The sequence below is a fragment of the Gymnogyps californianus genome, chromosome 1 (assembly GCF_018139145.2).
Source record: "Gymnogyps californianus isolate 813 chromosome 1, ASM1813914v2, whole genome shotgun sequence".
Classification (NCBI taxonomy): Eukaryota; Metazoa; Chordata; class Aves; order Accipitriformes; family Cathartidae; genus Gymnogyps; species Gymnogyps californianus.
This window is the reverse complement of record NC_059471.1, coordinates 172,248,918-172,260,728: the sequence shown is the minus strand read 5'-3', so window position 1 is coordinate 172,260,728 and position 11,811 is coordinate 172,248,918. Positions and strand designations below refer to the sequence as shown.

Here is an 11,811-nt window from a genome sequence, read left to right as displayed (position 1 = left end):
AGGAAACTAATATTCAGCTTATCAGGAAGTTTTATTAACCAGCTAGTAAATGGCATAGTACTTCAGACTTTAACACACATAATTTTGTAGCATACAGCCATATCCATAGCCATGAACAATAAACAAACCATATCCATAGCCATGAACAATAAACAAATGTATTAAAGCCCAAATGTTAATATCCTAGTGATTACAATATGTAGAGCCCGATCCAAATTTTAGTGGAAGTAATTTCACTGACTGTCACAGGCACAGATCAGATAATTCTTGCACTACAGCAATGCTCAGAAGAGTTCATGATTCATTTGGCCAAATATTATTCTTTCTGACGTTTCTAAATAGCTGACCAGTTAGTGTGGTCAAAAATATCTGAGAAAGGAAAAAGGGTGAGTTAAAAACAACAAAGAAAGTGTTAATACTCACTCATGACTGAGTCAATCTGACTGCGGCTCCTATGAATGACAATGCAGAAGGATACAAAGGAGAATGATCAGGACATGTGCCTGAATACGCAAGCTGAATTCTCTCCTCTGGCACAGGCTTGCTGTGTGACCTCCAACAAGTCACTTGGGCCCACATCCACAGAAGTATCTTGAAATCTATTTCAAGTGGCACATAATTCAGTTAAGTGTTAAGTGTTTCAGTGCCCTATGAATCCAAATACGGTTGGACTCGATGACCTTACAGGTCTTTTCCAACATAAATGATTCTATGATTCTTGGTCTTAACCTCTTGAATGGGGATAACAGCTCTTTCTCATCTGACAAGGTGTCAATGATAGTACATTGAAGACCATGAGATACTTATGCACTGCCCTAGTGAAGATTAGGTGAGTATGAATAAAAACCATTTTCATTACTGAACTGGCCCACTCCATAGCCGGAATGTTTTTACTACATACATCTATGGGAAGCTACTGCATATAGAAGAGGTAAAATAGGTCATACTTTTAATTCTCTGAGTAAAAATGAACTAATCTCATTTTCAACCTCACGATTTTAAGATATTATCAAAAATCCTTCTGCTTGCTTGATGGCACTCAACCTTCAGGGTGTCTGTGGAGTGACCAGTCAATTCTTGTTGTCATTATTCATATGATTTTGTTTTGATATTGAAAGCTTTATTCCTTTTTGCCCAATAAATTTTTCTCATAGATATGTGGGGGGAGGGTGTCTCATGATTTTGTATTGTTTGATTTAGCATATTCATGGACTAGGTTCTGTACAAATAGAGGACAAAAGAGGTCTTTTGCTCCACAGATTTTACATTCTCTTTAACTGCTTCCTGTCCTTGCAATGCTGTTTGCTTTCACAAGTCAGGTCAAACATTTCATTCAACAAACTTTGGACACCAACATCTGTGATGGTGCTTGTATATATGGGAGTTTGTTGGTAAACAGTGCTTGATCTTACTTCTAATTAAAATTGATGGAAAGCTTTACAAAATTTCGGAGAGCATGCCAAAGCCAAATGGCACTGAATTGATTTTTACTCCCAGCAGAATATCAATATTTTGTGGTTTTTTGCTTAAAAGTACTCTTACCTGTGTAATTAGCAGGCTGATAGTAATTGCAGTTAAGATCAAAACATTGTTTTCAAACCACGTATTTAAATATTCTTCACATCCCTAAGCAAATACAGATGAACAGATTTCAAGAAAAATAATTTCAACTTTTGAATTCACATTGCATCTTTACAAGAACATACTTTAAAAATATATAGAACTTTCTGCATGTTATGATGGGTTCCGATATTTACTTGCCAGAAAGCAAATACATCAGTAATGTGTACTGCAGAGAGTTAGCTATAACATTTTTAAAACTATTTGAACTAAACAGATTGTTCTTAAGTAAATCTGATATTTTTGTATGGAAATGTTCCAGAGCTTGTGACTTAGTCAAAAGGGAATTTGCTTTTGTGTGAGTATAACTGAGAGATTACCTTACAAGCAAATGCTTGAAAGAATATTTTCAAGTTTTCACTGATTCTCATGCATTATGCATCCTGAAATGGACGTGCATATTTTCCAGATTACAGTCTATGCTTATTATATTGCTTTTTAAAATAAATTATGAACTATACATAGCTTAAATCAGCTATAAATATAATAAAACATATAAATAAATGCTTTCTATACTTTGAAGTGATCTTTTCATAATGACAAGGGTTTGTATAAACAGGGAACAATTCCAAACTGATGAGCGAATGAAGACAATACCAGATGTCATTTGACAACATCATTTCTATTATTTACTGTTCTGCATTGTCAAGAAACAACCTTTGGCCATTGAATTTTTGTTCTCATTGGATAGTCCTATTAACACTGGAGGGTTTAGAGAAGAGAATAATATGTATCACTTTGCTCCAGCTCAGGTGATGATATTTGATGGTCCTATGCAAACTGGTCCCTTGATATTAAGACATGTAAATGCTAACATGGTCTGGTCTCAGGAAACACATATTTCAATACCTTGCTCATTCCTCTTATCCTATAAAGTATTGGAGAGTCTCTGGAAACAGATAATACGAACAGGTGGAGACATTGCTGACATTCTGTAAGTAATGAATAGTAATTACAAGTGCAAAATGTACCGTATACTTTTTATATACTGTCAATTTCCATTGTCATCATTGATTTGCACAGCATGGATTTCTGAAAGCCAAGATGCTTACTACTTCTTAAACTACTACTAAATGTCCCTGTGATATTGATCAGGCACAACTCCTGTTTTCTTGAAGTATCCTTAATTTAGAACTGCCTACATGACTGACACCTAATGAGTAAAAACCAAGGCTGCAGAGTGACCAAAGACAAAACAATTAATACTTTTAATACTTTGGCATTGGTAAGCTAAGTCTTGGTGGAAAACATGTTTTGTATATTTTTTTCCAAAGTCCATTTAGTAGCAAAAGTTACATTCTTCAAGACAAGTTTTTTATTTCTTACCATGCTGTCGTGGTTTAACCCCAGCCAGCAATTAAGCACCACGCAGCTGCTTCCCCTTCCCCCCTCCCAGTGGGTTGGGGAGGAGGATAGAAAAAAAGTAAAACTCGTGGGTTGAGATAAGAACAGTTTAATAACTAAAGTAAAAATAAAAATACACTACTAAGAATAATAATAATTGTAATGAAAAAGAATACAACAAAAAAAAAGAAGTAACACCCAAGAAAAGACAAGTGATGCACAATGCAATTGCTCACCACCCACTGACCGATGCCTGAGCAGCAATCCACCCCTCCCAGCCAGCTCCCCCCTGTTTATATATACATACTGGGCATGACGTTCCATGGTATGGAATACCCCTTTGGCTGGTTCAGGTCAGCTGCCCCGGCCATGCTCCCTCCCAGCTTCTTGCACACCTGCTTGCTGGCAGAGCATGGGAAACTGAAAAGTCCTTGGCTTAAGATAAGCGTTACTTAGCATCAACTAAAACATCAGAGTGTTATCAACATCATTCTCACACTAAATCCAAAACACAGCACTGTACCAGCTACTAAAAAGAAAGTTAACTCTGTCCCAGCTGAAACCAGGACACATGCTATATGTTGAATCCCTTAGGACATCACAAAAACAATTCTTCAGACTGGATTTTGTGCATGAACGTGGGATCTGAGTACTATTTTCCTTGTTTTTATTCCTTTCCCACTGTGTGACATTGTACCTTCCACAGCATTCCATCTAGAATAGAAATCCTGTAACTTGGTAACTCCAACACCTATAAAGACTGTCATACAGAGGAATTTTCACCCCAACAAGTGCTAGCTATTATTAGTTGATTAAATTAGCTAGATAGTTTCTCTCTGTATTCAGCAGAGAGAAGTTTCTGCAGGGGATGATTCACCCTTGGGTATGTTTCATTTCCCATGATATGCACTGGATAGTACAGGCTTAAGAACAATATGATCTTAAAATATACTTTTGAAAAGAACTTTCTTTTAGACTCTAAATTATTCTAGAACACATGCAAATAGAAAAAAGAAAAAAATTACAAACCCAGATTAAAGTAAAGCATTTTGACTATCACCCTTAACCTTCCAAAGTAATTTCAGTGTAGAAATTGTGTGTAAGCAGTAAGCTATATTAAGGGTGTGCTCGCTGTGAAGTACAACAGAAAGAAGAAAGAAAACTATACATTGTTGGAAACAATATAATGAATGTTGTTTCATAATGAATGCAGTAAATAGGGACAGATTTTATAAAACATATTTTAACAAATAAAAATAAAAACACAGACACTCTGTTTTACTCAGATCTAGAAACTTAAATAAGGACCAGATTTTGAAAACTTTTAGTTCTTCCTTTGTCACTTCTGTCACATTTGCAAAAATTCTCCGCTCTTAGCAAGAGATCTTTAGAAAGTCTCCATATTCCAACTTGTGTTTTAGCAGGAATTGATCTCTTGTGAACACATAGCTCAAACCTGAAGCACAAAGCAAATACTGTGCCCTGTTCAAATGGATTATCAGCTAGCTCTTCCCAATGATCTATTTCAATATCAGTAACACAAAACCAAACCAAACCATCAAACAGCTTGGAGAATGGAATTCTTGTCATGTAGGAAATTCCTGTAGTTTTTCATTCTGAATCAGGATGAAACTTCAGAAATATTTGAATTGTTTTGTGGGATGAAAAGTGTGCCATATTTTAGCTCAGACATGCTAAACAAAAGCATCTCATTTTTGTGTTTTGAAGAGTCAATCCAAGATACATTGCTTCTAAATTTTGAAAAATTAGATAAGTTAGCCAAAACTGTCCTTTCTCTGTAAAAACATTCAATTTCAACAACTCTGTAAGTTCAGTTAAAAATATCACCAGCTTTAAGCAGTACATTAAATATTACCAAGAATATATAAAAAATATAGTTCTTCTCTAACACTATTCATGATCTTAGGCTTTTTATTTTTCTCATGGCAGATGCCGATGATATTGTGAGGAGCTGGAAGCATGTAACACAAGACTTGGGGATGGCAGTGTTTCATTCAAAATGTGATTACAGTTCACCTTGGCAGATTTGATATTTTATCTGGCTTAGACACCAACAGCAAAATATCCACAGGACTTTGAGATCTGCCACAATTTAAACATGCCCACCAGGGCAGGTGGTGGTAGGTAGCTTTGCTGAAATCTGTACTCCCACAACAGTTCAATAAAACTGAGCTCAAGTATACCAGCACATAGTCTAGCCGCACCATTGACATAATGGGGTCACCATTAATCACTAGAGAAATCATGAATGTAATGAGAGAAGACTGGATTTTCAAAGAACAGATTTTAAATATACATTACAAATGCATTTGTAATCTTGAGTCTAGACTTATATGCTTCGTGAGTTATCTGGAATCATAAATTATCTTCAACATTCGTCAAGAACTATGTAACTCACCTCCACAAGAAGTCATATTAAGGGACTCACAGCTGGTCTATAGAAGCATATCAAACCATATTAAACTGTTAAGCTGTAGTGTTTGTAATTAAAAGCTCATGATGCAGAATTAATTTGAAGTGTGGATAGCAGGCCACTGGTCAAAAACATTGCTAACAAGTTCCAAAATAATTGATCCCATACAAATGCTTTAAAGGACTTTTCTGAAAAAGGAAACAAATTATGTGCTGTTAGGCCACAAAAATTATTGTGATTAATAATTAAGTATGTGTGCTGAAAGTATTGATTTGCAAGCTCATTTGAGGCTTTAAACATTATTTCTGAGAGAGTCTGAGTGCAATACCTATTCAAATACTCTCACAGTAGGAGCTCTGCTTTGACCTCATAGCATCTCTGCTTGTCCATGCTTCAGGTCAGTCTTGAGACCTAAGCAGACCGACTGTTTTATGATATCTAGCACTGTCGAACATATTAGGAAACCCATCGTTTTTTTCAGCTGCAGTAAATGACCAGAACTGTCTGCTCCTACATACATTGACAAGTCCTTCAAAAGCCTAGTCTCATCCATAACAATCCATATAACAGCAAGGAATCTGCCCATCTACATCAGATATTAGAAGCGGATCTTGAAAAATCAATCCTTTGCTGAAGCAGTTGTTTTATTAAAGTAAGTTCTGATTGGTATACACCTTTTTGGTTGATGTAGTACTTTTGGTGGTGGTATTTTGTGGGGTTTTTTCCTTACGTTGTGCTGCACAGCATTCAGAATGTTTCACATGGGTTCCTGCTCAGCCAGACTCTCATTCCCGTATTCAGAAATAACTTCATCAATTCTGTCGTTCCATTGATTGTGGACCTGTTCATAAATATTTATAGCATTTGATATATGCATATTGATAAGAGTGTGGATGGACAGCACAATCCTTGATCTTTTATTGATATTCAGGTTTCTTCAAGGGTTACCTGCAAGCAGCAGCATTCTAATCAATTTGCCAAATATGATCTAAGACATGTCATAGCCATTGCACTAATGGGAAAGTTGAAAGCAAAAGGGGAAGATAAATGAAGTGACCCAAATCACACACATAGCACAGGCAGACACAAGGTGATTAGCCCAAATGGAGCCAGAAGAGCCAAGGATCATAGTTTAGATGCACCTGATCTGTCCTGAAATACTAAATCCTACCTCTCATACTTATTTTTAATAAGCACAGCACCATATAATAATAAGCACAAACCAAAAATTGATTCTACAATTTTGTGATACAACCCTAATGTGATACAAACTTGTGTGAGCACCGTACAATCTGGCCAGGACGTGTATTGCTTTGGGCTAGGGGAGTTAGCAGCTTATGTTGGCCCTAGATTAGGCATCTTTGCAGAGACTGTTAAAATATACCTTCAACAGTAATTGAAGTGGACAAGCTGATCACAAAGAGTGTGATTATAGACAGTGTAGCAAGGAATACATGCAGAGGAGATCTCCTAGGCCACTGAAAGGTTTCATTACAAAACCAGAAAAGAAAGAGGCTTCTCCAACTCGTTCCCCTTGCTACAGTCATCCTAAAAACAAAAATCAAAAGCTTGCACAGTGAATGATGATGTTACCATCATTTATTATACTTCAGCAACACTTAATTAAAGTTGAGATCAAGTGCAATTACAGTTGATATAAAATAATTTTAAATGCAATCTTTCAGCCAATTTTCCTAGCACAAATAGCTGACTCCAGAATGCATCATTCCTGACAGTTCAAATCTTTCAATATGTAAAACGATCATATAAAACAGGGAGGACTCCACCATTATAAATTAACATTTAATGAAGAAATCTTGATGATACAGATTCACTTTGATGGAGTAAAACTAATTTATTTGTGCTGTACCCTGCCTGAATAGCAGCAGGATTTGGAGAACTGTATGATCCTTACGATACCAGTGTCATGGGAGGTTTTCTCAAACCATAGAGTTTGGAATTATGGAATAGGGAAGTGGCCGGACTAGTATGGATTCAGTACAAATTACCTTCCATATAATACTGTAAGGAGTGCTCAAGCTATTGGAGTTGCTATACATAGAAAAATAAATGACTGAATAAAGCTTCAAAGCAGTACAGTTACTAGTGACAATTGCTATGTTGGTATCTACTGTTGCTTCCTGTTAAAAGCAAAGATACATGTTCCTCATATTAGATCTGTACTTGGACCTAAAATACAGGCTTAAACAATAAAATTAGTAATTCATTAGTACACTTGGCATGCCATGATACCAATGATGCCTACTATCAATTGCACAGTGGACTACTGTTATCACCTGCTAGCAGACACAGGTTAGTGTCTAATGCTTTCTCCTACCTCTGCTCATGTCCAGGAAAGAGGGACTTTCTGGGTCGTCCCTTGAAAAGGAATAAAGCTGTCCTCTACACTGTTGATTCCACATTCCTGAAGAGGAACAGAATGTTTTGTTGCAGAGGAGAAACTGGAAATATATTTCCATGCACTCCCCTTTACAACTATTGAACCATGCTGAATTCCTCAAATTAAGTTTTCCATATCGTCTGCTATGCCTGATCAACATGTAGAATACTCAAGTTCAAACAAATGGTGATACAGCATACAGTGAGAACTGACTATTACAATTTTTTTAATTAATTGCAAGAAACTATTTTGAAATTATCAGCAGTCTCACATAATTTATTTACATATCTCTTCTTTCTTCATGAATATCAGCACCGATATTGCCATCTGGGTAACAAACACCAGGATTTGAAAACTCATAAACTAAAAAAAAAAAAACCAAATTATGCATAAACATAATATTGAACAAGTGAGCCATGCAATAAAAAATTCCAGAAGCTCATGTATAATCCTTCATGACTATTATTTAGAGTCACTCCAACAAAAGTAAGAAATATTTTTTCCTGGAAACCCTCAGAAAGTGACATCATAGTCTAAGAGGCAGGCTTCAGGCAAAGCACAGCTCACTGTTTTGGGCTCAAAGACAAAGCCATAACTTTCTTGGAATAACAAAACCTGTTGTTAAGCAGCTGTGCTCTACTGAAGAAAACTCTTATTTCATTATGTCCTGTTTGAATTATCATGATACCTAAGTCTCATGCCTCGTCAAGGACTCCTTTGAGCTATAAGACGCACAAACAAAACGAAAAGAGAGTTGATTTTGTTCATTTTCAGTGAGACCAAATTTTCACCCACAGTATCTAGATGTTGTGATACTAGATACTTCCATGGAAGTGGGAAATGAGACACTTCTTTCTCTTTCATCATCTAATAAATTGTGAGGCAAACATTACATGCCTAGGGCAGTAGCAGGAAGGAAGAAGGAACAAGATTCCTGGTTATAGCACCTGGGCTCCTCTCACTGCTGTGCCAACTGATATTTGTAGGGCTTAACAAACGAGTCAGTAAACCAGTTCTCTGCTTCAGCCTTCACACAGTCTAAAACGCATAGCTCAAAAAGGGTGACAATAAACAAAAGACAAAGGAAAAAATATAATCAAAGTGATCATCAGAATGTATAGTTACAGTGTAATTTTTCTGAAATCAAAGTGTTCTTCCCTTAAAAAGCAGGAATTGTATATAAATATGGAGTATCCACGTAGGTCTAGTAACATTTAATCATACTCTCTGTTTCGATACTGTAGCCATACTGTAGCTACCTGGCCTTCAACCTGCAATATTTTGGGGCAGGCTTTTCTTTATTTCTTCAGCACATACTAAGCATGTGAGCACATACTGAGAGATAATTACTCTGTATAATTTCAATACTAAATTAACTGTAAAACCTCTAAGTTAATAAATACATTGGTTAAAATCTTTGCTGCATCAAACTGCAAGTGTTTTGTCATTGAAAACATCAATGCAGTGATATGGAAGGATCTTCAGTTTTGTTCAGATTTCATTTGAGCCAGGACTTTATCTAAAAATATCTTTTTATTAGCAGATTTGTTAAGCACTGTATGTGGAAATCACAACATCAAGACAGGATCACAGTTTTCATGCACACAAAACTCCCTTTCATTTTACGAGAAAGTTGGAGTCTGATTTACGCTTACTGTAACTAGCAGACATTTGATTTCCGTAACACTTCCAAGGAATCCCACGGCTGATGTAAAAGTAGTAACAGATCCAATTCCAAGTAATATACAGGAAATATATGCCACTAGCTGGTTCTTGCCTGAAGAAACTGTAACACAGTGCATTCATACTGTCACTTCTCTTTTTTTTTTTTTTGAGACTTCCACTTACAAAACTTATTCCAGAAAAACAATTAAATCTTTGCAATGCCATTACTGAAAGGATGGAAATAGTAGAATGATAAAAGGCCATTATTATTACTTACGCTATCTACAGTCACAGAAAGAAAAAGATATATTTTCATAAATTCAGAGGATGGTAACGACATACGAGATGTAAACAGAACATACTCAACTGAACAATATGAACCACTCACAATGAAATCAGAGAACAACTACAAGTTTACAGATTTTTTCTGTTTGCCAAAAATTAGTAGCACATGTACAAATCCTACATGGACATAGATATAGTTCTCATTAAATTCAGACTCAGATTCAATGCTATCCTCCCTCTTTGTGACTGGCTGCTTTCCCCTTTCCACTTTAATCATTTTTGCATAGATATGGAAAGTAGCAGGGGTTTTCATTACTTCCATCTCAAATGCTTCAGCCCAGAATTACTGTATTGGATGGTTCCCATCCCATCAGTTGGGAACTGATGCTCCTTGGCATAGCCAAGGCAGACAACTCTTAAAGAGCACAGCTGTTGTTATATAACCCAAAACTTACTTCTCTGTGAAACAATTTGATAAGACACTCTGGGAAAAAGGAATATCTATATGGAGAGGCCCAAGCTCCAACTTGTGTTCATTCCACCCAAATATCCACCCAGAGGATCCATCATCTTGTCAAATGCAGGCCAAATGCAGTCTGGTAAATTATATGAAGAAAAGATCAATAGAGCTGATTTATATTTCAGTGATTCATCTATAAGCCGTACACCAAGAGAAATAAATAAATTGTATAAATTATAATCGTATATACTGATATATATTTTCCCCTATTTTGATAATCATACTGTCTAATGATGGAAAACATACACAACAGAAAAAAATAACCTATGCATTTCAATCCAATACTGCCACCCTGTGAAAAAAAAATTCTGTCACTGTTTCTGTTGATTTATCCTGCAATCATCTGAAACAAAAGAAAAATTCTATTTATACTCACATAACACACTGAATAAATTGTTTCTGTCAAATAAAAGCCGCAGGCCAAATGTCAAAAGCATAAGACCCAGAGCCTGGAAAAAAAGGACTATTGTTTTAATTCAAAACATGTAAAAAAAAATAATTTGAAGCTGCTAAATAAGAAAAAGAAAACAGAATTTTTACCAAGAAAATTCCACTGAAGACATTTAAGTAGTACTTCTGTATTAGTATTTTATCTCTTATTTTCATTCTTCTGTTTTCAGTTTTGAATCGCAGCTGAAAATATCATCTATTCAGTTCAATATGAAACAGATATAACTAAGCCTATCAATTACAACAGGATTTATTTTCTTCAGATAATGTGTTATAAATTTAAACAGTCACCTGATACATTGAACAAAAAAATAGTAGCAATAGCAGAAGCATCAAGATGTGTCTGGTCTCAATTGCCTCTAATGTTACATTGTACACGTAATTTTTTAGCGTTTTTTTTCTTAACTGCTAAAGACATTTGGAGGCAGCATGTATGTATGAAGATTTGTATTGCAGAGATGGCAACAGTTACATAGCCTGGCATACACTTGTCCTTACATTCTTCAATACACTTAGTTTACTAATTATTAAGGATACCAGCTGAAATGAAGAGGGAGAACCACAGTAAAGATATAAGCCCTCCTTTGTCTACACGACCTGATTCAATTTTTGTTGAAAATAGCAGATACAGCCTAATGATTTCAGTGCGATCCAGCACACAGTTCTAGCAAAGCCGTGAGAGCTGTCAAACGGTGATACCAACTGTCTTGTACTAAACTCCGGAGTACGCTTTACACTTTTGAAGTGAATCTCCCAGTCACCCCCACTTACTTACTTTTTTCCTCCATTTTTTGTTGCGGAATGTAACAGGATGTGAAAAGTCGAATTCCTTTCAAATGAAACTAAATCAAGAAATGCACTTCATCTGTCATCAATACCAAGTGGGTGCTTGGTCAATGGAAGGGCAAGCAGAGACCCTGCCCATAGCAACTGCCCCTGAAATACATGTAAAGTGTACATTACAACCTGAGTACCAACTGTATCACCCTTGCAAACGCTTGCAAATGTCGACAGGACTGCAGTGAAGTCACATGGGCATTGACATCTTGAGCGCAGTTTTGCATATTTCAGCAGGAAAGACCCCTAGCACTG

The 11,811-nt window shown here is 36.1% G+C and overlaps 1 protein-coding gene across 1 annotated transcript; it reads right to left on the bottom strand.

The window, feature by feature from the left end:
- Nucleotides 1-294: 294 nt before the first annotated feature.
- Nucleotides 295-10,875, bottom strand: TSPAN19 (tetraspanin 19). The gene is given in 8 exon segments (XM_050915535.1): nucleotides 295-369; nucleotides 1,543-1,626; nucleotides 3,511-3,678; nucleotides 6,129-6,241; nucleotides 8,090-8,162; nucleotides 9,455-9,585; nucleotides 10,646-10,718; nucleotides 10,810-10,875. Coding segments are annotated over 8 exon segments (783 nt in total).
- Nucleotides 10,876-11,811: the final 936 nt, after the last annotated feature.